At 56.0% G+C, this 27,486-nt stretch overlaps 1 protein-coding gene across 2 annotated transcripts; it reads left to right on the plus strand.

The window, feature by feature from the left end:
- Positions 1-1,890: 1,890 nt before the first annotated feature.
- LOC133360432 (lysosomal proton-coupled steroid conjugate and bile acid symporter SLC46A3-like) lies at positions 1,891-26,787 on the plus strand. Of its 2 annotated transcripts, none has more exons than XM_061579156.1 (8): positions 1,891-1,941; positions 8,604-8,871; positions 18,218-18,511; positions 20,865-20,954; positions 22,276-22,882; positions 23,153-23,236; positions 23,552-23,708; positions 24,335-26,787. In XM_061579156.1, exons 2-8 carry the CDS (start codon positions 8,632-8,634, stop codon positions 24,426-24,428), a joined length of 1,566 nt encoding a protein of 521 aa, XP_061435140.1. In that variant the 5' UTR covers positions 1,891-1,941; positions 8,604-8,631; the 3' UTR covers positions 24,429-26,787. The 2 variants fall into 2 exon arrangements, with proteins under 2 accessions (XP_061435140.1, XP_061435139.1); XM_061579155.1 differs by lacking the exon at positions 1,891-1,941 and adding an exon at positions 8,199-8,245.
- The last annotated feature ends 699 nt before the right edge of the window (positions 26,788-27,486 follow it).

A 27,486-nucleotide genomic window follows, 5' to 3' on the forward strand; every position in this document is an offset into this window, starting at 1 on the left:
ACGACTCGCGTCTGAGACGACTCGCGGCTGAGACGACTCGTGGCTGAGACGACTCGTGGCTGAGACGACTCGTGGCTGAGACGACTCGTGGCTGAGACGACTCGTGGCTGAGACGTGAGACGACTCGTGGCTGAGACGACTCGTGGCTGAGACGACTCGCGGCTGAGACGACTCGTGGCTGAGACGACTCGCGGCTGAGACGACTCGTGGCTGAGACGACTCGTGGCTGAGACGACTCGTGGCTGAGACGACTCGTGGCTGAGACGACACGCGGCTGAGACGACTCGTGGCTGAGACGACACGCGGCTGAGACGACTCGTGGCTGAGACGACTCGCGGCTGAGACGACTCGTGGCTGAGACGACTCGTGGCTGAGACGACTCGTGGCTGAGACGACTCGTGGCTGAGACGACTCGTGGCTGAGACGACACGCGGCTGAGACGACTCGCGGCTGAGACGACTCGTGGCTGAGACGACTCGCGGCTGAGACGACTCGTGGCTGAGACGACTCGCGGCTGAGACGACTCGTGGCTGAGACGACTCGTGGCTGAGACGACACGCGGCTGAGACGACTCGTGGCTGAGACGACTCGTGGCTGAGACGACTCGTTGGTGGCATCGTCCAAAGTGCTCAGACGACTGAAGTGAGCTCGTGAATGGCGGACACGCCGATGGCTTGAAGGGGCGGCTTGGAGTGGCTTTCATGGAGCAGTGGAGAGACCATGGCTGATGACGCGTTCATTCCTTCATGGAGCAGTGGAGAGACCCTGGCTGATGACGCGTTCATTCGTTCATGGAGCAATAGAGAGACCCTGTCTGATGACGCGTTCATTCGTTCATGGAGCAGTGTAGAGACCATGGCTGATGACGCGTTCATTCCTTCATGGAGCAGTGTAGAGACCATGGCTGATGACGCGTTCATTCCTTCATGGAGCAGTGTAGAGACCATGGCTGATGACGCGTTCATTCCTTCATGGAGCAGTGGAGAGACCCTGGCTGATGACGCGTTCATTTCTTCATGGAGCAGTGGAGAGACCATGGCTGATGACGCGTTCATTCCTTCATGGAGCAGTGGAGAGACCCTGGCTGATGACGCGTTCATTCGTTCATGGAGCAATAGAGAGACCCTGTCTGATGACGCGTTCATTCGTTCATGGAGCAATAGAGAGACCCTGTCTGATGACGCGTTCATTCGTTCATGGAGCAGTGGAGAGACCATGGCTGATGACGCGTTCATTCGTTCATGGAGCAGTGGAGAGACCCTGGCTGATGACGCGTTCATTCCTTCATGGAGCAGTGGAGAGACCCTGGCTGATGACGCGTTCATTTCTTCATGGAGCAGTGGAGAGACCATGGCTGATGACGCGTTCATTCGTTCATGGAGCAGTGGAGAGACCATGGCTGATGACGCGTTCATTCCTTCATGGAGCAGTGGAGAGACCCTGGCTGATGACGCGTTCATTCCTTCATGGAGCAGTGGAGAGACCCTGGCTGATGACGCGTTCATTCGTTCATGGAGCAGTGGAGAGACCCTGGCTGATGACGCGTTCATTTCTTCATGAAGCAGTGGAGAGACCATGGCTGATGACGCGTTCATTCCTTCATGGAGCAGTGGAGAGACCCTGGCTGATGACGCGTTCATTCCTTCATGGAGCAGTGGAGAGACCCTGGCTGATGACGCGTTCATTCGTTCATGGAGCAGTGGAGAGACCCTGGCTGATGACGCGTTCATTTCTTCATGGAGCAGTGGAGAGACCCTGGCTGATGACGCGTTCATTTCTTCATGGAGCAGTGGAGAGACCATGGCTGATGCTTGGGCGCGGTCTGATCTGAGACTCCCCCCCCCCACTTCCTCCTAGCCCCGCCCCCCACTCCACGCCTGTCTATAAACTCCGAGTGGAGAGACGTTGGAGAGTGACAGAGGCGGAGGAGGTCGAGAAATAGTGAGTCCCCGTGTCTCTGTCTGCGTGTCTGTCTCAGTCTCCATGTCTCTGTCTGCGTGTCTCTCTCTGTCTCCCTGTGTCTCTCTCTGTCTCCCTGTGTCTCTCTCTGTCTCTCCCCCGTGTCTCTCTCCCCGTGTCTCACTGTCCCCGTGTCTCTGTCTGCGTGTCTCTCTCTGTCTCCCTGTGTCTCTCTGTCTCCCCGTGTCTCTCTCTGTCTCTCCCCCGTGTCTCTCTCTCCGTGTCTCTCTGTCCCCGTGTCTCTGTCTCCCCGTGTCTCTCTTGTCTCCCCGTGTCTCTCTCTGTCTCTCCCCGGTGTCTCCCTGTGTCTCCGTGTCTCTCTCTCTGTCTCCCTGTGTCTCCATGTCTCTCTCTGTCTCCGTGTTTCCCCGTGTCTTTCTCTCCCCGTGTCTCTCTGTATCTCACTTCCCGTGTCTCTCTCCCCCGTGTTTCTCTCCCCGTGTCTCTCTCCCCGTGTCTCTCCCCGTGTCTCTCTCTGTCTCTTCCCCGTGTCTCCGTGTCTCTCTCTGTCTCCGTGTCTCCCCCGTGTCTCTCCCCGTGTCTCTGTCTCCCCGTGTATCTGTCTCCCCATGTCTCTCTCTCCCCGTGTCTCTCCCCGTGTCTCTCTCCCCGTGTCTCTCTCTCTCCGTGTCTCTCTCCCCGCGTCTCTCACTCCCCATATCTCTCTCCCCGTGTCTCCCCGTGTCTTTCTCCCCGTGCCTCTTTCCCCGTGTCTCTCTCCCCGTGTCTCTCTCGCCGTGGTCGCGTGGATTTTTCTCCGGGTCCTCCGGGAATTCCCCTCCGCATTGTTGAATCGACGTCGCCGCGCCTTGAGAGTTGTTTGGCTGCTGTCAATTCACGCATCACGATGACCACTTTGTGCGGCAGCCGTCATTCGTGGTGGCCGGGTCACTTCTGGACGACAAAACGAGTTACACGGCAGCTCGGTGGCCCTTACCTGGCAAAGTAAAATACTAATACGAGTTTGGTTTTAAAGGAAACGAAGCTAGAGGCGCAGCTCCGCAATTGCGCGTTTTCGCCCCTGCTGCCGAAGAGAGACTCACCATCACCACCACGCCGTGCCACTCACCCTCACCACCACGCCGTGCTACTCACCCTCACCACCACGCCGTGCCACTCACCCTCACCACCACACCGTGCCACTCACCATCACCACCACACCGTGCCACTCACCATCACCACCACGCCACTCACCATCACCACCACGCCGTGCTACTCACCCTCACCACCACGCCACTCACCATCACCATCACGCCGTGCCACTCACCATCACCACCACGCCACTCACCATCACCACCACGCCACTCACCATCACCACCACACCGTGCTACTCACCATCACCACCACGCCGTGCCACTCACCCTCACCACCACGCCGTGCCACTCACCCTCACCACCACGCCACTCACCATCACCACCACGCCACTCACCATCACCACCACGCCACTCACCATCACCACCACGCCACTCACCATCACCACCACACCCTGCCACTCACCATCACCACCACGCCACTCACCCTCACCACCACGCCACTCACCATCACCACCACACCGTGCTACTCACCCTCACCACCACGCCACTCACCATCACCACCACGCCACTCACCATCACCACCACGCCACTCACCATCACCACCACGCCACTCACCATCACCACCACGCCACTCACCATCACCACCACGCCACTCACCATCACCACCACACCACTCACCATCACCACCACGCCACTCACCATCACCACCACACCGTGCTACTCACCCTCACCACCACGCCACTCACCATCACCACCACGCCCCTCACCATCACCACCACGCCACTCACCATCACCACCACGCCACTCACCATCACCACCACGCCACTCACCATCACCACCACACCGTGCTACTCACCCTCACCACCACGCCACTCACCATCACCACCACGCCACTCACCATCACCACCACGCCACTCACCATCACCACCACGCCACTCACCATCACCACCACGCCACTCACCATCACCACCACACCCTGCCACTCACCATCACCACCACGCCACTCACCCCTCACCACCACGCCACTCACCATCACCACCACACCGTGCTACTCACCCTCACCACCACGCCACTCACCATCACCACCACGCCACTCACCATCACCACCACGCCACTCACCATCACCACCACGCCACTCACCATCACCACCACGCCACTCACCATCACCACCACACCGTGCTACTCACCCTCACCACCACGCCACTCACCATCACCACCACGCCACTCACCATCACCACCACGCCACTCACCATCACCACCACGCCACTCACCATCACCACCACGCCACTCACCATCACCACCACGCCACTCACCATCACCACCACGCCACTCACCATCACCACCACGCCACTCACCATCACCACCACGCCACTCACCATCACCACCACGCCACTCACCATCACCACCACGCCACTCACCATCACCACCACGCCACTCACCATCACCACCACGCCACTCACCATCACCACCACGCCACTCACCATCACCACCACGCCACTCACCATCACCACCACGCCGTGCTACTCACCCTCACCACGGCTTAGACATCACACAACGACGGTCGTCACATCGCGCGGCGATTTCAGATGCTGTATAGTCAACGCTACACTATACTACTATACACTACACTATACACTACACACTACACACTGCACTATACACTATACTATACACTACACTATACACTACAGACTACACTATACACCATACTATACACTACACACTACACTACACACTAGACTACACACTACACTATACACTACACTATACACTACACTTTAGGCTGAGCAGACAGCCGCTGCTTCTGCGGCCGTCTGGAACGCTCTTCCCTTCAGACATTAGGAAGCCACTGAGATCTACGCATTTTTAAATCACCATCATCATCTACGTTGCCAAACTCACTTCTTTACAAACCGCGTTCCGTGTTTAGTTTGGGGCCCCTCCCCCGCACCTCCGATGAGTGCGCTTGGCGAGGTACGGTGCGAAAGAAGTTAGACGGAAGCAGCTGCAACCGCTGGTAGGTGAAGGCGCAGAGGCTGGTGGGACGGGTTCCAATCTGGCAGCACGTGGAGTCGAACCGGCCCCGTCAGGATTCGCGTGCGGATCACTCCAGCAGCAGCAGGAGCTGCAGCTGCAGCAGTAGCAGCAGCAGCAGGAGCTGCAGGAAGAGCAGTAGTAGCAGCTGCAGCTGCAGTAGCAGCAGGAGTAGCAGCAGCAGCAGGAGCTGCAGTAGCAGCAGCAGGAGTAGCAGCAAGAGCAGTAGTAGCAGCTGCAGCAGCAGTAGCAGCAGCAGTAGCAGCAGCAGTAGTAGCAGGAGTGTGCCAGTCAGATCCGACACTCTGTGTGTGTGTGTGTTGTATACTGTGTGTGTTTGTGTTGTGTGCTGTGTGTGTGTTGTATGCTGTGTGTGTCTTGTTTGTGTGTGTTGTTTGCTGTATGATGTATGCTGTGTGTGTATGCTGTGTGTTGTGTGCTTGGTGTTGTGTGCTGTGTGTTGTGTGTGTGTTGTGTGTGTGTGCTGTATGGTGTGTGCTGTGTGTGTGTGTTGTATGCTGTGTGTGTTGCGTGTTGTATCTACGGGACCTTTACTGTTATAGAATCAAAGTATCTAAAATTCCAAGAGGTAATTTAGTTTGTTATCTCTTACTGGTGGTGCTGGTGCTGGTGGTGGTGCTGGTGGTGGTGGTGCTGGTGATGGTGGTGGTGCTGGTGGTGGTGGTGGTGCTGGTGGTGGTGGTGCTGATGCTGATGGTGGTGGTTCTGCTGCTGCTGTGCATATTTTTAAAAATACATTTTTAAGTTTGGCACAAAGTGGGCGAGTCCTTGGGAACGGCACCACAAGGTATGTCCCCGTGCATCGTCAAATCGGGCAGGGTGATTGATACTCACACTCAAAACACGTTTTTAATTGACCAGGTAAGGCACCCCCCCCCCTACTGAGCAATGTGGATCTTTCTCAGAAATGACAAATACCGTAATAGCCACGGCTAGGAGATGTTAACTACCTCGCCTGGTAGGCAGGAGGTCGTGGGTTCGGTCCCGACCCTGACGCCTGCTGCTGTATATTTGAAGTTTGCGTCTCTCTCATCATCGCAATGGCTAAGAGATGTTAACTACCTCGCCTGGTAGGCAGGAGGTCGTGGGTTTGGTCCCGACCCTGACGCCTGCTGCTGTATATTTGAAGTTTGCGTCTCTCTCTCTCTCTCATCATCGCAATGGCTAAGAGATGTTAACTACCTCGCCTGGTAGGCAGGAGGTCGTGGGTTTGGTCCCGACCCTGACGCCTGCTGCTGTATACTTGGAGTTTGCGTCTCTCTCTCTCCCCGTGGTCGCGTGGATTTTTCTCTGGTTCCTCCTCCGGATTTCCCCTCCACGTTTAGAATCAACATCACCACGCGTTTACAGTGATTTGGCTGCTGCTAATACATGATGATGATGAGCGGCTTGGCTTAGCTATCATTGACAGGTCGCTCACCGACTGAAACAACGAGCTACAGAGCTCGGTGTGGGCTTTACCCGATAAAATTAAAATAAACTTCACAAAGGCTGAGTCGTCCTTACTCGTTGGTTCTTTCGGTAAAGTCACCGTCGGTGGAAAAATAATCGATCACGACGTTTCGATCGCAACGCAAGCAATCGTCATCAGGTGGGACAACCACAGATTGAGTCGTCCTATAAGGGGGGCACAGGGCAGAGTGGGTTTATTGTGTGCTCCGTAGTTTGACTTTCAATGCCACCGTGAGATCAATCGCAGCAGGGCAGTCCAGACTCCAACTCCGCTAAGCCAGCGCCAGACTCCCTTCCTCCTCCTCTCTCTCGCTCGTCCCCACGAGGTCGTTTCTCTCACGCCACCCACCAACCCCACCGCTCTCCCACCGCTCTCTCGAGCGAGCGCGTCCACATGCGGGTGCCACTCGCTGCGAGCCCCTCCCCCGGAGGGGGGCGAGTGGAGGGGGAGTGGGGGGAGTGGGGGGGATTAGGGGGGGGAGTGGGGGGAGTGGGTGGGGGGAGTGGGGGGAGTGGGGGGGCTCCCCCTCTCTCCACTCTTCCCACGCCTCGTCCAGCAGCTGTCCAGACTCCTCCTCCTCCGTGGCGCTGCCTGTGGCTCCACTCTCTCCACTTTGCCTCTTCAAAAATGTCCTGCAGCCCCCCCCTGTAGCCCCCCCCTATAGCCCCCCCCCCCCTGTAGCCTCCCCCCCCCGCCTGCCCTGCATGGTCATCCCATACACCCTCCTCGGACTCAGTCGCCCTCCTGGGCAGCTCCACTGGCCCACTGCGCTCATCTCCCCCGCGAGGCCCGCGGGCCCATGACGGCCCCTGGTGCCCTTCATCGTGGCCTCTGGCAATCCACAAACAGTGAAAACATCCCACATCACCATCATCATCCTCCATCATCATCATCATCACCCCCCATCATCATCATCCTCCATCATCATCATCATCATCCTCCATCATCATCCTCCATCATCATCACCCCCATCGCCATCATCATCATCATCCTCTATCATCATCATCACCCCCATCATCATGACCCCCATCATCATCACCCCCATCATCATCATCACCATCCTCCATAATCACCCCCATCATCATCACCCCCATCATCATCATCATCTCCCATCATCGTCGTGCCGCTGTGAACCCCCAGCAATGGCTTGCAGCGTGTGCCCCCCCCCCACGCCGCCCGCAACGTCTCCGTGCCACTGTGGCCCCCCTCCCCTCCCCCTCTCTCCACCCACCCACCCACCCAGCCAAGGCAAAGACAAAGGTTCCCCCGACGTGTAACCTCTAGCAGACTGTCGGGGCAAGTGCTGTTAGCGAGTAGCGACACCTACGAAGGCCGGCACCGTAGCACACGAGGGGTGGGTGGCCAGTGCCATGCCCGGCCGCCTTTGTCTCCCCGTTGGCGATGTTTACCCATCGCACCGGGTACTCATTTAAGGCCGAGTCGACCTAGGGGAGGCGCAGGTCCGGTTCAGATAATCGTCACCGGGAATCGCCGGGTTCGTGGCGCAGCGCAGCGCTAACCGCTGCGCCACCACTCCCCACCACCGCCACCACCGACCTCCCCATCAACCAGAGGGGGGCACCAAGTGACGTCACCACATCCACGGCTGTGGTGAAGGGACCAAGCAGGTGGAGGACTTCCCCACAACTCTGGCTGTCGCCTGACGAAGCTGGTTGTGATTACTGGTTAACGTCACGGTGCTCAGATCGTAAATGTTGTGGCTTGGTTCTCCAACACACAACCGGTTAGTGCTGTACTAGTATACTACACTACACACTACACTATTATACACTACACTATACACTACACTACACTATACACTACACTATTATATACTACACTATACACTACACTATACACTACACTATACACTACACTATACATTACACTATACAATACACTACTACACACTAGTGCTGTACTAGCGACGAATTGGCCACGTTCTGTTTACGTGACAACCCTTACTAGTTGGTCGTGTCGGGTGGTGGCGGGTTTTAACGACACATTTATATATTTACGCGATCTCACCCAACAAAACCAAACCTGTATTATGGAGCCAGTTATATCGTTGTGACGTCCACCCGCCCGCCCTCCCTCCCCAGGTGTGCGCTGTGCGAGTCACGCACCACGATGGGCTATCGACTTCACTTCGTCGAGCCGCTGGTCATCCTCTACCTGTTCGGCCAGACCCTGTCGGGCCCTCCGACCCAAGTGTACATCTACAACCGCATCCTGCACGAGATTGGGAACGGCTCGCGTAGCGCCGGCAGCGTCGACCACGGCGGGTCCGCCAATGGCTCACACGCCAATGGCTCACACGAGAGCTGTGGAGGGTCCAACGCCTCCGATGACAGCTCCAAGGCGGAGGAGGTGAACGAGGGGTCTGTGGGATATGGTGGGGGGGGAGATTCAGGAGGTGTTCAGGAGATACAAGAGGTGTTCAGAAGAGACATACAGTGAGAGAAAAAGTATTTGATCCCCTGCTGATTTTGTACGTTTGCCCACTGACAAAGAAATTATCAGTCTATAATTTTAATGGTAGGTTTATTTGAACAGTGGGAGACAGAATAACAACAACAAAATCCAGAAAATCGCATGTCAAAAATGTTATAAATTGATTCGCATTTTAATGAGGGAAATAAGTATTTGACCGCTCTGCAAAACATGACTTAGTACTTTGTGGCAAAACCCTTGTTGGCAATCACAGAGGTCAGACGTTTCTTGTAGTTGGCCACCAGGTTTGCACACATCTCAGGAGGGATTTTGTCCCACTCCTCTTTGCAGATCTTCTACAAGTCATTAAGGTTTTGAGGCTGACGTTTGGCAACTCGAACCTTCAGTTCCCTCCACAGATTTTCTATGGGATTAAGGTCTGGAGACTGGCTAGGCCACTCCAAAACCTTAATGTGCTTCTTCTTTCTTGAGCCACTCCTTTGTTGCCTTGGCCTTGTGTTTTGGGTCATTGTCATGCTGGAATACCCATCCACGACCCATTTTCAATGCCCTGGCTGAGGGAAGGAGGTTCTCACCCAAGATTTGATGGTACATGGCCCCGTCCATCGTCCTTTTGATGCAGTGAAGTTGTCCTGTCCCCTTAGCAGAAAAACACCCCCAAAGCATAATGTTTCCACCTCCATGTTTGACGGTGGGGATGGTGTTCTTGGGGTCATAGGCAGCATTCCTCCTCCTCCAAACACAGCGAGTTGAGTTGGTGCAAAAGAGCTCCATTTTGGTCTCATCTGACCACAACACTTTCACCCAGTTGTCCTCTGAATCATTCAGATGTTCATTGGCAAACTTCAGACGGGCATGTATATGTGCTTTCTTGAGCAGGAGGACCTTGCGGGCACTGCAGGATTTCAGTCCTTCACGGCGTAGCGTATTACCAACTGTTTTCTTGGTGACTATGGTCCCAGTTGCCTTGAGATCATTGACAATTTCCTTCCGTGTAGTTCTGGGCTGATTCCTCACCGTTCTCATGATCATTGCAACTCCACGAGGTGAGATCTTACATGGAGCCCAGGCCGAGGGAGATTGCCAGTTCTTTTGTGTTTCTTCCATTTGCGAATAATCGCACTAACTGTTGTCACCTTGATAATTGGTTTTTTACCCTTCTATCTGGCAACAAAACTGACACCTTTTTACAAGGAGTCATGTTTGCATAGACCGCAATACCTGCAGTCATAATACAAACAAAAGACATAACTCTGATAATGTGCACTGTCCTTGAAGTGCACATTATCAGAGTTATGTCTTTTGTTTGTATTATGACTGCAGGTATTGCGGTCTATGCAAACATGACTCCTTGTAAAAAGGTGTCAGTTTTGTTGCCAGATAGAAGGGTAAAAAACAAATTATCAGATTTTTACTGGCAAATGAGGTTCCCATAGTGTTGTCACCTTCTCACCAAGCTGCTTGGCGATGGTCTTGTAGCCTATTCCAGCCTTGTACAGGTCTACAATCTTGTCTCTGACATCCATGGAGAGCTCTTTGGTCTTGGCCATGGTGGAGATTTTGTAATCGGATTGATTGATTTCTTCTGTGAACAGGTGTCTTTTATACAGGTAACAAGTTGAGAATAGGAGCACTCCCTTTAAGAGTTTGCTCCTAATCTCAGCTCGTTACCTGTGAAGTATTTGAATTGATGGCAGGAACTTCTTGACGGGTAACACACTTTTATTAAATCTTGACGTATCACAATACAACGGGTGGTCTCTATCCTTTGGACTATACACTCCACTTAACTCGTGTAGACTCTATGCCTCTGGCTACACACGATACACTTGACTCGTGTAGACCCTATGCCTCTGGCTACACACAACACACTTGACTCGTGTAGACCCTATGCCTCTGGCTACACACACAATGCATTCGGCTCGTGTAGACTCTATGCCTATGGCTACACACAATACACTCGCCTCTGGGTTACACAGAGTCCCGGTCCCGTTAGGACAGCGGGACTAGGTACCGCAGGGCCCTATGTCTTCATCCCCGTCTTCATTCTTCGCTGGTTACATACTGCCCTTACGCCTGTGTGCATCCCCTTTTATAGCCCCTGCTCACGAGAGACGGAGCTGATGCGGACGTCGACGTGAGCATCGCTCCTTAGTGAACCAATCACGACGCACTCTCTCTACGATCCGTTTTCCCCAGCGCGTGTTAACACTACTCCACCAATCACACCGCGCTGCCACCCGGTCACTCCCTCTCAGCGCGTCACCGGCCCACAGCCAATCAGTACCCCGTAACCCACGACCCCGCGCTGACCCCTGATCCTCCACCGTCAGCGCGCGTCACCACATACACAGCCAATCATTACGCGCTGGCATACGATCCCTAATCCCAGCGCGTATCACCACTACATCACCCCCTCCCACATAGCTTGCAGCCGGCCCGGCTGTTAACCAACAACACAACCCAACGTTAACGCAATAATAATTAAAAAGAACCCCATCCCCCCCCAGTGTGCCCCGTAACGCAACAACAACAACACTTAATTAAGAAGCAATATACAGCCCGACGAACAACACAATAAAAGCGAACACCAGAAAACGAACGCGCCAAGTGTCTCTGTGACTAAACGCAGTGACGAGGCGCTCCGGCTGCCTCGACTCCTCACGTGGTAGGTCATAAAAAGTAGCGCGACCTAGCGCGAGTCTGTCTGGCCGGTCCGTCGTATGGGACGGGACGCTGGCGACCGTCCGGTGGCTCTGGCAGCTCTAGACGGCGCGGATCGGGCCTGGAAGGACCGGCCCTGCCGCGAAGATCCGGCCGCCGGTGGTCGGCAGCTGTCAGTTCCGAGACACCTGGGAGCGGATCAGGCGGAGACATGTGAGGATCAGGCAAAGACATTTCCCCCTTAGGGTCGTCGGTCACGTCACATGCTCGGCCCTCACGACACAAGGGGAGGCCATATGGAGGCAAGAACGGTTTCAGTCGGGAGGGGTGGACATACCAACGGCGTTTTCCCCATTTTATCTAAATGCACTGGGGGCGTGCAACCCGCACGACCTCCACGGGTCCCTGCCATGGCTTCAACAATTTAGGCGACGTAGCCAAAGGTGCCTGAGGGCAATGCAGCCAGGCCCTGTCACCTGGTTCCCAGTTGTGCACGGACACCTTCCGTGCACGCAACCGCTCGTTTGCAATTTGGCGAGCCCGCGAATTAAGCCGTGCGGCCTCCCTTGCCTCTGTCAGCTTATGAATATTAAATTTAATATGCTCTGCCAATTTCGAATTAGTTCGTGGTGCGGGCAGGCCCAGCTGCGTTTCCATGGGCGTGTCGGCTTCCCGACCGTACATCAGATAAAACGGGGAAAATCCCGTAGCTGCATGGGGGGCCATTCTGTACGCGGCGAGGACCCCAGGGACCTGCAGGTCCCAATCAACATGTGCCTCACACACCTGCTGGCACAGCATAGAAGTCAATGTCCTGTGGAGCCTCTCCACCATCCCGTCCGTCTGCGGGTGGTACGGGGAGGTACGCACCTTCTTAGTACCCAACAGGTCGCACACCTCTTGCAGTAATTTACTCGAAAATTTTTTCCCTTGGTCGGTCAGCAAGCGTTCGGGAGCCCCCTTGTCCAGGACGTAGCCCTGGACAAAGGCGTCCGTCACAGCCGCCGCCGACTGGTTGGCGAGTGGCCACGCCATAGGCCACCGGGTAAAATATTCGACCCCCACCAACAGGTACTTATTACCCCTAGGCGTGACTGGAAAAGGCCCCAGAATATCGAGTGCAACGAGCTCGTTAGTGCGCGAGACCTGAATAGATTGCAGCGGTGGATTAGCTGCCACGGGCGGTGGTTTCCGTCTGGCGCACTCAACACAACCCTTCAGCATATTCACCACGTCACTCCCCATTCCCGGCCAATAATAGTCACGCTGAAGCAGGGCAAGCGTTTTGTTAACTCCCAAATGCAAGAGGCGTTCGTGTGCGGCCAAGACAACCTTCCCCCTCACAGCAGAAGGCACCACAATCGCGTGCCGCCGGGACAAACTGTCCCATCTCATTAACAGGCCTTGCTTAAGTACGTAGGAGCCAGTTCGTTCATGGTCACCTTCGGAACCCCCCGTCCTGCGGCGCAATGCTAGCAGGGAGCTGTCCGCCATTTGGAGACGGCCCCACTCAATCAGCGACAGTGAGAGCAGCGAGTCCTGACCCCCTGGGGTAGCGGGAACATCCCCAATTGGTGTGCCCGCGGTCGCAACCAACGCCTCCATACCTTCCGTAACTGGCGGTTTACAGCGCGCCGATCCCGATAAGCACGCACATTTGTGACAAGGCAACAACCGCGACAGGGCATCGGCATTTGTGTGTCGCAACCCCTTACGGTATGTAGTCGTGAACTGATAGTCCTGGAGGACTTCCAACCACCGCGACAATTGGCCCGAGGGCTGGGCGACCCGCAATGAATACTGGAGCGCCGCGTGGTCCGTCCGGACCGTAAAGTGACGACCATAGAGATATGGTCTGAATTGTTGTACGAAAAAAACAATGGCAAGCAGCTCGCGACGGGTGACGCAGTAGCGCTGCTCTGCCGGCGACAACACCCTGCTACCATAGGCGACCACCCGTTCGACCCCTCCAACGACTTGGGACAGCACCCCCCCAATGCCCGTGTTGCTAGCATCCGTGTCTAGCAAGAAGGGACTCGCAAAGTCAGGATAGCGCAAGGGTGGGGCCCCTACCAAGGCGTCCCGGAGGGAGCAGAATGCAGCCTCCTCTTCCGGTCCCCATCGGAACTTCACTCCTTTCGCCGTTAGAGCGTGCAAGGGTTTTGCAATGGTGGCGAAGTGCTCAACGAATCGGCGATAATAAGAAGCAAAACCGATGAAACTGCGCACGTCCGAAACTGACGTGGGCGTCGGCCACGAACTGACACAGTCCGTCTTCGCAGGATCGGTAGAAATCCCCGAAGAGTCGACAATGTGACCCAAGTATCTAACGGATTTACGAAAAAGGTGGCATTTGGCCGGTTTAAACTTTAATTTAGCCGATCGCATTCGCAAGAACACCCCTCTCAATCGCTGGAGGTGTTCTTCAAACGTTTTACTGAAAACAATGACATCGTCAAGGTAAATCAGGCACGTATCCCATTGCAAGCCCGACAAAACCAACTCCATAAGGCGCTGAAACGTCGCAGGAGAGGAGTGAAGTCCCATGGGTAACCGGTTAAACTGAAACAGGCCCCCTGGAGTCCAAAATGCAGTCTTAGGCTTAGACTCTTCGTCGAGTGGCAACTGCCAGAATCCGGATAATAAATCAAGAGTCGAAAAGTATCGCGCACCAGACAATGCATCGAGGGACTCGTCCATCCTGGGGAGCGGATACGCGTCGGCCACAGAGATCTTATTCAGGCGACGGAAATCAACGCAAAATCGCAAGGACCCGTCCTGCTTTTTAACGAGCACAATAGGTGCTCCCCAAGGACTGGAAGAAGGCAAAATAATGTCGGCTTCTAGCATATCGTTAACGGCCGACTGAACATGTTCCTTCTCAGCAGGACTCAGTCGGAAGGGATTTAGCCTGACCGGTGCCGCATCGCCCGTTTCAATGTGGTGGCGTAGCAGGTCCGTGCACCCAATGTCATACTTATGTTTACTGAAGACATCCGAAAATTCAAGCAGCAACCCGCGCAGCGCACCCAACTGTACCGCTGACAAATCGTCAGAGTCCGCGCACAGCGAATCGACCCATTCGAGGTCCTCCTTCGGTTTAACGTTTTGCGTGGGGCTCGGATCAGCCTGCGCAACCAGCCGCTCTTCCGCAGGGACCCGCGCCGCGTGAGCTAGCACGGTGCCCTGCTGAATGACGGCCGGCCGCGACCCAGCGTTTAAAACCATCACAAACGGATCCCTGTCAGCCCCAACCAAAGTGTGAGCCACCGACAAATCGAGACCTCCAACAGCCTTATTAGAAGGACCCAAAAGCATGCCTTGTTCCGAGGCCTCCCTCACCCATGGTTTCCGCAACCGGAGGGGAATTAACATTTGTGAACCCGGGGGCACGTGCACGGTCTGTGTCGCTAACGCTTGTATCGTAGCGCACAGCCGTCCGAATTTCAGTAGGGCTCGTCAAAAATGAAATACGGCGACCCGATGGTAGTTCAATGCAACGCTGATCAATGAGAATTTTGATGGGCATTTTTGCCAAAAAATCAGTGCCCAATAGACAAGGAACCGCCAGGGAGGACGAAACGAAAACGGGTCCCGACAATTTGATATCTCCAATGCAAATGGACGCCCTAATCTGACCGATAATGCCCAACGATCCCCCGTTAGCGGTGTAAAATGGCACATCCACCGGAAGAAGCGGACGACATTGTACAGGGAGAATGTTATAAATGAGGTCCGATATAATAGTCGCCGATGCCCCCGTGTCCACTAACACCCTGACCTCGACCCCATCAATAGATCCCGTAACGACGGATGAACCCGCTGAGGCAGCCACTATTCTGTGCCCCAACTCCGACCATTTAATGTCTCCCCGGTCCCGGCCGAACCCCCCTCGCCGAACTGAATCCCCGAACCCTACTCGGCTCTCCTCCGCCGCAACGCGACGGCCCATGCGTGTCGAGTATGCGGGCCGAGCATGTGAGGTGCCGCGACTTGCCGGGGTTTGTAGGGATGACTTGGGGCCTTGTTCGTCGTCCAGCCGAGGTCCCATGGCGCGCTGACGTGGGGCGCGGCAACCGGAGGCCACATGGCCCCGGAGGCCGCAGTTATAACACGTGATGACAGTCGTCGGAGATCTCGGTTGCTCCAGCTTGCGGGCCGATCGCAGAGGCGAACGACCCCCCGACCTCCAGTCCCCCGGTCGTTCCGTGATGAACGCCTCCTCTCGTGGGCTGACGACTTGGGGCACGGTGACTACCGGGCCCGGAGCGGAGGCCACGGCAGCGTTGCAGATGACCCCCTGTTTACGTTGAAGGACCTCGTGCGCTTGTATGCTCGTAGCGACCCGTAAGGAAGAAATATCGGTCTCGTCGGCCGTGTTGATGGGGACCCCCAGGTCCTGCGCCAACTTGAGCAGTTGCTCCAAAACCATTGCATCTTGGCCCTCCTCGTCCATACGAGGGAACGCGGCGTCGGCGAGAGCCAGCAACGCCGTGCGATAGGCGAGCACGGTCTCCGTGTCCGCCTTCCGTCTTGCATAAAAATGATGGCGACACGCCGAGGGAGGACCATAGACCTTGGCCATGAGAGCCAGCGCATCCTTGAGCGTGGAGCGGTCCGACCTGCGTGCGGACGTGAAGGCCGCGAGCGCGTTGTCGTCCAGCATGGCAGGCAGTGCCCGCAGTGCCCGCAGTGCCGTAGCGTCGGACCAGGCGGACATCTCCTGATGCGCCAAAAACCTGCGCTGAAATTGGCCCCAGTCCCCGCCTTCCGCCTTGAAGGCTGACAACGTGGGAAGGCGCTGTTGAAAGATGAAGTCGTCCTCCTCCTCGTGCTTCCTCTCCGCCGCCCCGTCGGTGTGTAAGATGGCGGCCCCAGTGGCGGGTGTTTGATGGCGGTCCGCAGCGCGGGTTGGTGACGTAAGCGGGCGCGCTTGGAGAACCGCTGCCACGTGGTGATGGCCGTTCCCGCCAAAAGTCGGCGCAGATGAAATGGCGGGAATCGCCAAGTCATTTTGGCGGGAATCTGCGGGGCGACCCTGTAGAACGTCCGCCGCCGTCCCCGCTCCTCCCGACGAGCTGATCTCCGCCAGGATGGACGCGGCGGCGAGCAGCAGCTCCGCCAGACGGGAGTGCGCCTCGCGGAGCACGGCGTCGGTCCCCCGTCGCTCGTCCGGCGCCGTCGGCGGATCCTGCAGCGTGGGCAATTCCTCGTCCTCACCCCCCGATGCCAGCTGACCCGAGTCGTCGAGGTTGTCCCCGCGGTCAATCCCGTGGGTCCGACGGGTCTTCCTTGTATCCATGCTTGGAAGACCGTTTCACTTCTGACGCCAGTTGAAGTATTTGAATTGACGGCAGGAACTTCTTGACGGGTAACACACTTGTATTAAATCTTGACGTATCACAATACAACGGGTGGTCTCTATCCTTTGGACTATACACTCCACTTAACTCGTGTAGACTCTATGCCTCTGGCTACACACGATACACTTGACTCGTGTAGACCCTATGCCTCTGGCTACACACAACACACTTGACTCGTGTAGACCCTATGCCTCTGGCTACACACACAATGCATTCGGCTCGTGTAGACTCTATGCCTATGGCTACACACAATACACTCGCCTCTGGGTTACACAGAGTCCCGGTCCCGTTAGGACAGCGGGACTAGGTACCGCAGGGCCCTATGTCTTCATCCCCGTCTTCATTCTTCGCTGGTTACATACTGCCCTTACGCCTGTGTGCATCCCCTTTTATAGCCCCTGCTCACGAGAGACGGAGCTGATGCGGACGTCGACGTGAGCATCGCTCCTTAGTGAACCAATCACGACGCACTCTCTCTACGATCCGTTTTCCCCAGCGCGTGTTAACACTACTCCACCAATCACACCGCGCTGCCACCCGGTCACTCCCTCTCAGCGCGTCACCGGTCCACAGCCAATCAGTACCCCGTAACCCACGACCCCGCGCTGACCCCTGATCCTCCACCGTCAGCGCGCGTCACCACATACACAGCCAATCATTACGCGCTGGCATACGATCCCTAATCCCAGCGCGTATCACCACTACACCTGTATAAAAGACACCTGGGAGCCAGAAATCTTTCTGATTGAGAGGGGGTTAAATACTTATTTCCCTCATTAAAATGCAAGTCAATTTATAACATTTTTGACATTCTGGATTTTGTTGTTCTGTCTCTCACTGTTCTGTCTCTCACTGTTCAAATAAACCTACCATTAAAATTATAGACTGATCATTTCTTTGTCAGTGGGCAAACGTACAAAATCAGCAGGGAATCAAATACTTTTTTCCCTCACTGTAGGAGTTGTCTGTATGCCGAGATCGTCAGGGGAGACATTCATAATTATTATTATTTTACCATGTAAGGCCCCTCCGAGCTGGCGTGTGGCTCTGTATCAGAAGCGACCCGCCTATCGCAAGTGATGGCTCAACAAAGCGGATTTCATCGCCTTGTTGAGGTGGCGTGTCTGCAGTGTGGCAGCCGCGTAGAAGGTGGCAGTAGCCAGGGGTGTGATCTCGTATCTCGGTAACCAGGGGTGTGATCTCGTATCTCGCCATTGCCGCTGCCGCCCGTGCAGGAGGCGCAGGAGCAAATGTCCCAGTTCTACCTCTACCTCTCCCTGTCGGGCTTCGTGCCCATCATGGCGGCCGGGCTGGTGCTGGGAGCGCTCAGCGACAACCACGGACGCCGCGTGGCGCTGATGCTGCCCCTCGTGGGCGACATCCTCTCCACCGTCATCTTCATCCTGATCGTGCACTTCGAGCTGCCCCTGTGGATCCTCTACATCTCCAACGTCCTCACCGGCTTCCTGGGGGGCACCACCACGCTGCTGGGCATCAGCTTCGCCTACGTGGCCGACACAACCACCAAGGTGACCGTCCGCCCGTCAGCTCGCTTGCGTCATGGTCTCCTCGGACGCGGTCGGGCGGTTTTATTTTTTACGTTTTATTTTCTTTTTGTGCTCAGCAATTTGTCGTTGTAAACGATCCCCCCGACCCCCCGTCCACCCCGATTCTAACGACCCTCCAACATTAATCCAAATTCTCAGAAGTGTGATTTAGACAAATGAAGTTGCGTAACTGAATTGGGTGCGTTTCAAAGCTACACAGTGGGGCGCTAAACTGCAATGCATCTCTACGGCTCCGCTCAGGGTTACCTCTGGCTCAGGGTTACCTCTGGCTCAGGGTTACCTCTGGCTCGAGAGAGCCGTGGCTCGAGGGAGAGCCACGCTTAACTTGAGCCAGCCCCTGATCAATGGTCCCAGCCATGGCTCAGGATTTCTATGAGCTGTGATCCTGAGCCGAGCCATGGCTTAGCCAGCTCATGCATTGTAAAAAGAATGGTTCAAGCCCGAGTACAGGTGTTGAGGTGCAACAGACGACGCTGACACAGTTCTTCAGTAAGGGCGGATGCCAAGGTTTATTAAGGGCTAATGCCAGGAACTTAATAAAGGCTTATGCCTAACAGTTAACAACCTTATTATCTCCCCAGGGAAAAGGGTACTGGGAGGGTCCCTAGCTCCACCCAGGCTATTCGTGCTCTTCCCCCAGCACCGACCGAGGGGTCATCCAACTCGGTCGGCCGAGTGAAGTAGCCACCCCTAGCCTGGCGCTAATTCCCCCTACCCTGGATCCCGACTTTCCAACTCTCTCCATTCCTGGCCCCTCGCGACGACCCCCTTTACGTCACGGGTTCCCCCTTAAATATCAGCGTAACCTGACGTCATCCATTCTCTCCCCCAGAGTGACATGACGTCATCCACTACTCGTCTACACAGGGACTCCTCTACTTACAAACGAGTTAGGTTCTAGAGGTCTGTTTGTAAGTCGATTTGGTCGTAAGTCCCAACTTTACTCCTGTCGATTCCAAACGTGTTGTACGACATGTACACTAAACACGTGGAATTGCTTTAAAGGTTGTATAATCTTATGTAGATGTAGATGCCACTGGTTCTTCACGTGCTGTAGATGCAGATGCCACTGGTTCTTCACGTTCTGTAGATGCAGATGCTACTGGTTCTTCACGTTCTGTAGATGCAGATGCCACTGGTTATTCACGTTCTGTAGATGTAGATGCCACTGGTTCTTCACGTTCTATAGATGCAGATGCCACTGGTTCGTCACGTTCTGTAGATGTAGATGCCACTGGTTCTTCACGTTCTGTAGATGCAGATGCCACTGGTTCTTGACGTTCTGTAGATGTAGATGCCACTGGTTCTTCACGTTCTGTAGATGCAGATACCACTGGTTCTTCAAGTTCTGTAGATGCAGATGCTACTGGTTCTTCACGTTCTGTAGATGCAGATGCTACTGGTTCTTGACGTTCAGTAGATGTAGATGCCACTGGTTATCACGTTCTGTAGATGCAGATGCCACTGGTCCTTCACGTTCTGTAGATGCAGATGCTACTGGTTCTTCACGTTCTGTAGATGCAGATGTCACTGTTCTTCACGTTCTGTAGATGCAGATGCCACTGGTTTTTCACGTTCTGTAGTTGCAGATGCCACTGGTTCTTCACGTTCTGTAGATGCAGATGCCCCTGGTTCTTCACGTTCTGTAGATGCAGATGCCACTGGTTTTTCACGTTCTGTAGATGCAGATGCCACTGGATCTTCATGTTCTGTAGATGTAGATGCTACTAGTTCTTCACGTTCTGCAGATGTAGATGCTACTAGTTCTTCACGTTCTGCAGATGTAGATGCCACTGGTTCTTCACGTTATTTAGATGCTTATGCCACTGGATCTTCACGTTCTGTAGATGCAGATGCCACTGGTTCTTCACGTTCTGCAGATGTAGATGCCACCGGTTCTTCACCCTTTGTAGATGTAGATCCACTGGTTCTTCACCTTTTGTAGATGTAGATGCCACTGGTTCTTCATGTTCTGCAGATGTAGATGCCACCACCGCCATCTATTGAGTGGCGGTTGAACTTACGACTCTCGGTCCGAGCAGGCAACTGGCCATATGGCCCGGGTTTGTTTCTATCTCTGAAAGTTCGTAAGTCAAATGTTCATTATTAGAGGAGTCCCTGTACAGCCCTCTACGAGTGTGTGCGAATCTTCAGTCAAATGAGGTTGCATAACCGCTATTGGACGAGTTTCACAACTACGCAACGGGGGGGGGGGGGGGGGGGGGGGGGGGGAGGCGTGACGCTGCAATGAAGCCCAGCTCTGCTGAGACACCGCTCGCCAAGATGCTCACAAATCCCGAATCGCCTCTCGTAGATGAACCGCAACTGGCGCGTGGCGCTGCTGGAGATGGCGCTGGGAGCCGTGGGGATTGGCGCCTCCTTCGCGTCGGGACACTTCACAAAGGTAACGCAGGGCCCAGTGCCGACACCCTTGCCTGTGAAAACTAGCAAACATGCGTGCATGCGCACTAATGCACGCGCACAAACACGCACGCACACGCGCAGGCACGCACACACAACAACAACCGCCATCCGCCTCTAAGTGGCGGTGAGGTCACCACGACGCTTGTGCCAGGCCATGTGCACCTTGAGGCCACGTGAAGTGTCGAACGCCCGCTGACAGGGAGTCACGGGGCAGACCCAGATGCCATGGATCGACTGACCGAGATGACCGAGATGACTGGCTGATGCACCACCTATGCCCCCTACTGTACCAACTTGCTGTGCTTTAGCCACCCGGCGCTCCGCTCGTTGTTGTGAGCGTCGCTCCTCCGCCCAGACCAGGTGCCAGCATCATGACCAACTCGGGCATTGAAGTCACCCATCAAGATGACTCCGAGTGGCCACTTTAGCCAGCACCTGTGACAGGAGGTCATAGAAGGCATCTGACTCATCGGCTTTGCCTGCATCCCTCCACGGATGTTCATCTTCGGTGGGGGCATAAGTAACCATGACCACCACTCCTCGCCTCCGGTTGATGGGAAGGCGAGCCCAAAGTATCCTGGCCCCCTTCATTCTTTTGTTCAGAAGAAGAGCCACACCCTGTTGTTTGGCAGTCTCCTGCCCCGAGTGGAGGACTGTCCACCCCTCATGGTGGCAGGAGCCAGAACCAGTCCATCAGACCTCCTGAATGCCACAGAGATCCAGGCGGTACCGGTCCAGCTCCCGACAAAGGAGTGGCAGCCTCTCCTCCGCAGTGAGCGTTCGAACATTCCACGTGGCCATCCGTAGTGGTTTTTCGTTATTTCTGGAGGAGCCCCGAGGGTGAAGATTCAATCTCCTGGCTCCGCCAATTGGGGTTTGGCCAGGAGACGTCATAGAAGCCTGTCACCCCGGGGCCTCCGGCACAAGCTTATTTTTTACATATTTACTTTTCATTCGTAGTTTAGTGGTAATGAATTGAGGGTGGAGGGGTTACCAGCCCCTCGCACCCGTCCAGAGCCCCCGTTTAACCACTGTGGTGGTCACAGACGCCATGAGGGGAGAGGCCAATGGGCATTGACCCTCCCCCCACAGCGCTGTCCACGACAGCGTTGCCCATCCGGCACCGTGAGGAGGTAGGGGGTTGTTTTGCCGGTGTGTGTGCGAAAGACACACACTCACACAGGTGGGCGACAGCTCCTCCAGCTGGCCTCTATGGCCAAGTCCGCGTGGGGGTCTCTACCCGAGTCCTCCTGGGGGGTCGTCTCCGACGCGTGATCGACCCCCCCCCCCAACCCCCGCAGGTGGCCAAGGGCATCAAGGGCCTCCTGGCGCCGTTCTACTTCGAGGTGGGCGTTGACGTGGTGTGCTTCTTCTACGCCGCCTTCTTTCTGCACGAGACCGTGGGCGCCGGCGGGGGACCGCCGCTCCTCGCCGATCCCCAGCACGCTCCCAGCGACCGCCACCAGCAGGGGCAGCAGGGGCAGCAGGGGCAGCAGCAGCAGGGGCAACAGGGGCAGCAGCAGGAGGGGCGCCGCAAGACCGTGGGCGACTACGCGCGCGAGACCGTGCGGGGCTTCGTGCTGCTCGTCCGCGCCGGCGGCGACCCAGCGAGGCGGTGCCGCCTGCTGCTGCTGCTCGGCACCTTCGCCACGGTGGCGCTGGCGTTCTTCGGCGGCTCCGGCCTCCTCACCCTCTACCAGCAGGGCCCACCGCTCTGCTGGGGCGCCGTCATGGTGGGCTACGGGCAGGCGTTCTTCTGCTGCGTCTACGTCACCTCGTTCATCGGCGTGACGCTGGCGTCGCGCTGCCGCGTGCCCGACGGAGCCATCGCCCTCGCGGGGATGGCGTCGTTCGCCGCCGGCATGGTCACCACGGCGTTCGCCAGGACCTCGCTCGCCATGTTCCTCGGTGAGGCGCGCTGCGCGCTGGCCCACGCTCGCCTCCGCCTCTGTGTGGCTGTGGGTCTCTGTGTGAGTCTACGGGTCTCTGTGTGAGTGGTCCGTGGGTCCGCATTGTAACGAGGGTGTTCGCGTTCTGCGTTATAGCGAGGGCAGCGTGGTTCACGCAGGGCGCGTGAATCTTTCCGCTGCCGACTCTGGCGACCGGAAGGTCCCTCCCCCCTCCCAACTAACCCCCCCCCTCCATCCCTCCGTCTGTTCCCCCCCCCCCCCCCCGTAGCGAACATCCCTCTCATGTTCACCGTCATGCCGGCACCCGTCATCCGCTCCATGCTGTCCAAGGCCGTGCAGCCCAGCGAGCAAGGTGAGAGCCCCACACCCGGTGATGAATGGGAACCCAGCTCGCGTGTGTGCGCGTGTGCACCTGTGTGTGTGTGTGCGCATGTTGGCTGTGTGTGTGTGTGTGCATGCATGTGTAATAAATCAGGTCGACGACAAGCGACTGTAGTAGCTAATACATGTGTAGCTACTACACGTGTAGTAGCTACACGTGTAGCTGCTACACATGTAGCTACTACATGTGTAGCTACTTTTACTACGATGATAATCCGGCACTGCCCGACAGGCTGTGCAAGGCGACACGGGGAGATCTTTGTGTTCTGTGCTGCTGCTGTTGCAGGGGCGGTGTTCGCGGCCGTGGCGTGCGTGGAGATGGTGAGCGCCCTGGTCTCCACGCTCATCTTCAACAGCGTCTACACGGCCACCGTCGCCTGGTTCCCCGGATTCAGCTTCCTGCTCGCCGCAGCCTTCATGCTCATCCCCATGGCGCTCGTAGGGTGAGCCCCCCCCTCCCTCCACCCCCCCCCCCTCCCTCCACCCCCCCTCCCTCAACCCCCCCTCCCTCCAACCCCCCCTCCATGAGTTTTTGTGTAACGGGATTTTATTATAATTCTCGTGAAGATGTTTCAATCTGAATAAAACTTGGCTATAATTAGTTGTCTCTCCCCGTGTCTCTCCGTGTCTCCCCTGTGTCTCCCTGTGTCTCCCACTATTCCCCCACGTCTCCCCATCTCTACGTCTCTCCATGATCATCCCTGTCTCCCACTATCTCCCCGTGTCCCCCCCCCCCCCGTGTCTCCCACAATCTCCCCGTGTCTCCCACAATCGCCCAATGTCCCCCCTGTGTCTCCCCGTGTCTCCCACTACCCCCCCCCCCGTGTCTCCCACTACCCCCCCCCCCGTGTCTCCCACTATCTCCCCGTGTCCCCTGTGTCTCCCACTACCTCCCCCCCCCCGTGTCTCCCCGTGTCTCCCACTATCTCCCCGTGTCCCCCCGTGTCCCCCACTACCCCCCCCCCGTGTCTCCCACTACCCCCCCCCGTGTCCCCCACTACCCCCCCCGTGTCTCCCACTACCCCCCCCCCGTGTCCCCCACTACCCACCCCCGTGTCCCTCTCCCCAGGGTGGTGCGCTGCACGAGAGACCCCCAGCCCCACTACACGCGAGTCCCCACCGACAACGGAGACGCGAGCCCAGCCTACGGCAGCATCCAGTAGCCCCGCCTCCTCCTCCTACCTGGCTCCGCCCACGAGCTCCATGGCTCCGCCCACCGCCCCCCCCCCCCTTACCAGATATTTGGCTCCTCCCCTCCAGAGTCGTCCTCATCCTGGGATGTGACCCCAGGTGGCCACCTGACCCCGAGTCGTGAACACTGAACGGAAATGAACTTGAACGGGCATCGGTCTGGCTCCGTGAGCCTCGGTCATTCACACTGAACCCGTGGAGCTGTAGTCTGGTTCTGTGAGTCTCAGCTGTTACACCCCAAGGGCCGTCGGGATTTTTTGACCCGCGGAAGCTGGGAGATGTTGACTCCCTCGCCTGGTCTGCAGGAGGCCGTGGGTTCGATCCCCACCCTGACACCTGCTGCTGTAGATGTGAAGTCTGCGCCTCTCTCTCTCTCCCCGTGGTCGCGTGGAATTGTCTCCGGTTCCTCCGTTTTTTTCCCATCCACATTTAGAGCCGACGTCACGCGTTTAAAGTTGGTGGCTGCCGCTGTAAAAGTGCCACGTGATGATGATGGTGATGAGCCACTTCTTCGTTGGGCTGTCATTTGTGATGACCAGGTCGCTTCTGAAAGAGCGCTCTGCAGCTCAGTGGAGCCTTTACCTGGTAAAATAAATAAACATCGTTTATGGTTTAGATTCATCCAGCAGTGGAGAGCCCGTGGCTGGGGGTGGCGGTCATCGTGGTGACCCCGCGACCCCACCACAGTTTGACCCCTGACCCTGCGACCCGCTTCGGTACCGCCACGCTGAGCCCGCGACCCGAGTCAAACATTCTCGCAAGTTTTAGTTTCATTCGGATAGGTGGACTCGGCCTCAAAGGAGTGGCTGTAAACATCGCCACTGGGGAGACAAAGGCGGTCGGGCGTGGTGCTGCAATGTGTCGCTTGCAACCGAGTAACGCACGCTCAGGCCGTGCATCCAATGCTGCAGATCGCGTTTAATTGCCGCTGTCTTTGGTTCCGAGAGCTGCTTCCCAGCATGCCGGCGAGCTGGCACAACGCCTATGGCCACGTCGGGTGGTGGAAGGCTTCGTGACGACGAAAAAAAATTGGCCAAAAACCCGACAAACCCCCCCCCCCCCCCGCACGAGCCTTGAACGTGGCCCGACCCAAACTTCGATGTTGAATCGCGTGTGCGTCTGTACGTACGTGTAAATAGCACTTGCCCCAAAATCATGCTTTCACGGGGGATTTTTACCTTTGTATATAGATGGGGAGCGGTGGCGCATTTGGTTAACGAGCTGTTCTACTAACCCAGGCACCTGAGTTCGATTCCCGCTCACGACCAACAACAGTGACATTGAACTGAACCGGTCCTGGGCCTCTGCTCGGTTTGATCTACTTGATGTAGTGTTGTGTAGTAAACATCGTCACTGGGGAGACAAAGGCGGCCGGGGGTGTTGCTGGCCACCCAACCCCCTCGTGTGCCACAGTGCCGGCCTTCGTCGGTGCTGCTACTCGCTAACAGTGCTTGAAGGCTATACGAGATGGTGGGGAGGGGTGGGGGTGTTTGTCTTTGTATATATTTGTAAAACGTTATCAAAATAGAGACTCTAAACGCAATTGCTGTTGTAGATAGCTTCCACGAGTCTTGCATTGCCACGCGGTTCGTATCAACTGGGTTGTGTGCTGCGCTTGTCAATCTTATTTTAAATCATCTCTTGCTACAGTCGGATCCACACCTGAGCGGATACGCGACTTTTCAGGCGTCAAAATTTTCGACCGACGATTTGCGGCAGCGCTTTGACCGCGACGCACTTTGGGCAGCTGTGACTGGAGGCTACGACACCCGCAGACGCCATTTTGATTCTTCATGCGGCGTAACCACCGCCCGCTCGGATGTGGACAAAGCAGTTGCACGGGAGATTGAGTTGCGCAATACCGGCGAGCCAACTGGTTGCATGACCGCTCGCTGAACAGTTTGGACGTCACAAAAAAAAATGGCTGATGGTGAAGTCGGTGGTAGTGGCGGTGGTGGGGAGCGGTGGTGCAGCGGTTAGCGCTACGCTCTGCCACAAACCCGTCAACCCGGGTTTCGTTTCCCGCTCACGGCCACCAACACCGGTGACGATTATTTGAACCGGTCCTGGGCCTCCCCTAGGTCGACTCAGCCCTCGAATGGGTACCTGGTGCGAATGTGTAAACATCGCCACTGGGGAGACAAAGGCGGCCGGGCGTGGCGCTGGCCACCCACCCCCTTGTGTGCCACAGCGCCGGCCTTCATAGGTGCTCGCTTAACTGCCCTTGCCCCAACAGTCTCTTAAGGCTACACGGGGAGATATTTGTGTTTGGTGATGGTGGTGATGATGGTGATGATGATGAATAAATATGTCTTGGGAAATATACATTACTATTAGTCTCATTATTGTTGAGCATATGTGTTCGTGCACAGACACACGATCGTAAAAATAAACTCAAACGCTCATAAAATGATAAAAACGTACTGATTTATACTTCGCAAACTTGATGCAATTTTCCATTGAAAACTCGGAGGCGCGAAGCGAGGAACCAATATCCGTCGTGTGCCACCATGAACAGGTGAGGGCCTGGTCCAGGTGAGAGTCTGAACCAGGTGAGAGGCTGAACCAGGTGAGAGTCTGAACCAGGTGAGAGACTGAACCAGGTGAGAGTCTGAACCAGGTGAGAGGCTGAACCAGGTGAGGGACTGAACCAGGTGAGAGACTGAAGGTGTGAAATCCACAGCAAGAAAATTTGAAAAAAGTCGTGAGAATTTTTTGTTGTTTTATATTAATATTATTTTATTATTTCCCTTCTACGTGACTTTACCGAAAGAACCAAGAAGATGAATCCATAGATTTTGTTTATTTACGGGGGATTCCAGCACAACTTCTTTTTTACGATTCATATTTTTCTTGGACGTAGCCACCACGCTCGCAGTAACCAAGGCGGAGCGCCCAAGGTTGGCGTGTCTCTCGGGTCAACATCGGGCACACGACCACCCCCCGTCCATCATTCCGAGCCAGGGTGATCCCACCTCTTCATTGTGACGACTGCGGGCTGCTGCTGCTGCTGCGGCTGCTGCGTTGGCT

Source organism: Lethenteron reissneri, chromosome 68, assembly GCF_015708825.2.
Source record: "Lethenteron reissneri isolate LAM-NWPU_2019-01 chromosome 68, ASM1570882v1, whole genome shotgun sequence".
Classification (NCBI taxonomy): Eukaryota; Metazoa; Chordata; class Hyperoartia; order Petromyzontiformes; family Petromyzontidae; genus Lethenteron; species Lethenteron reissneri.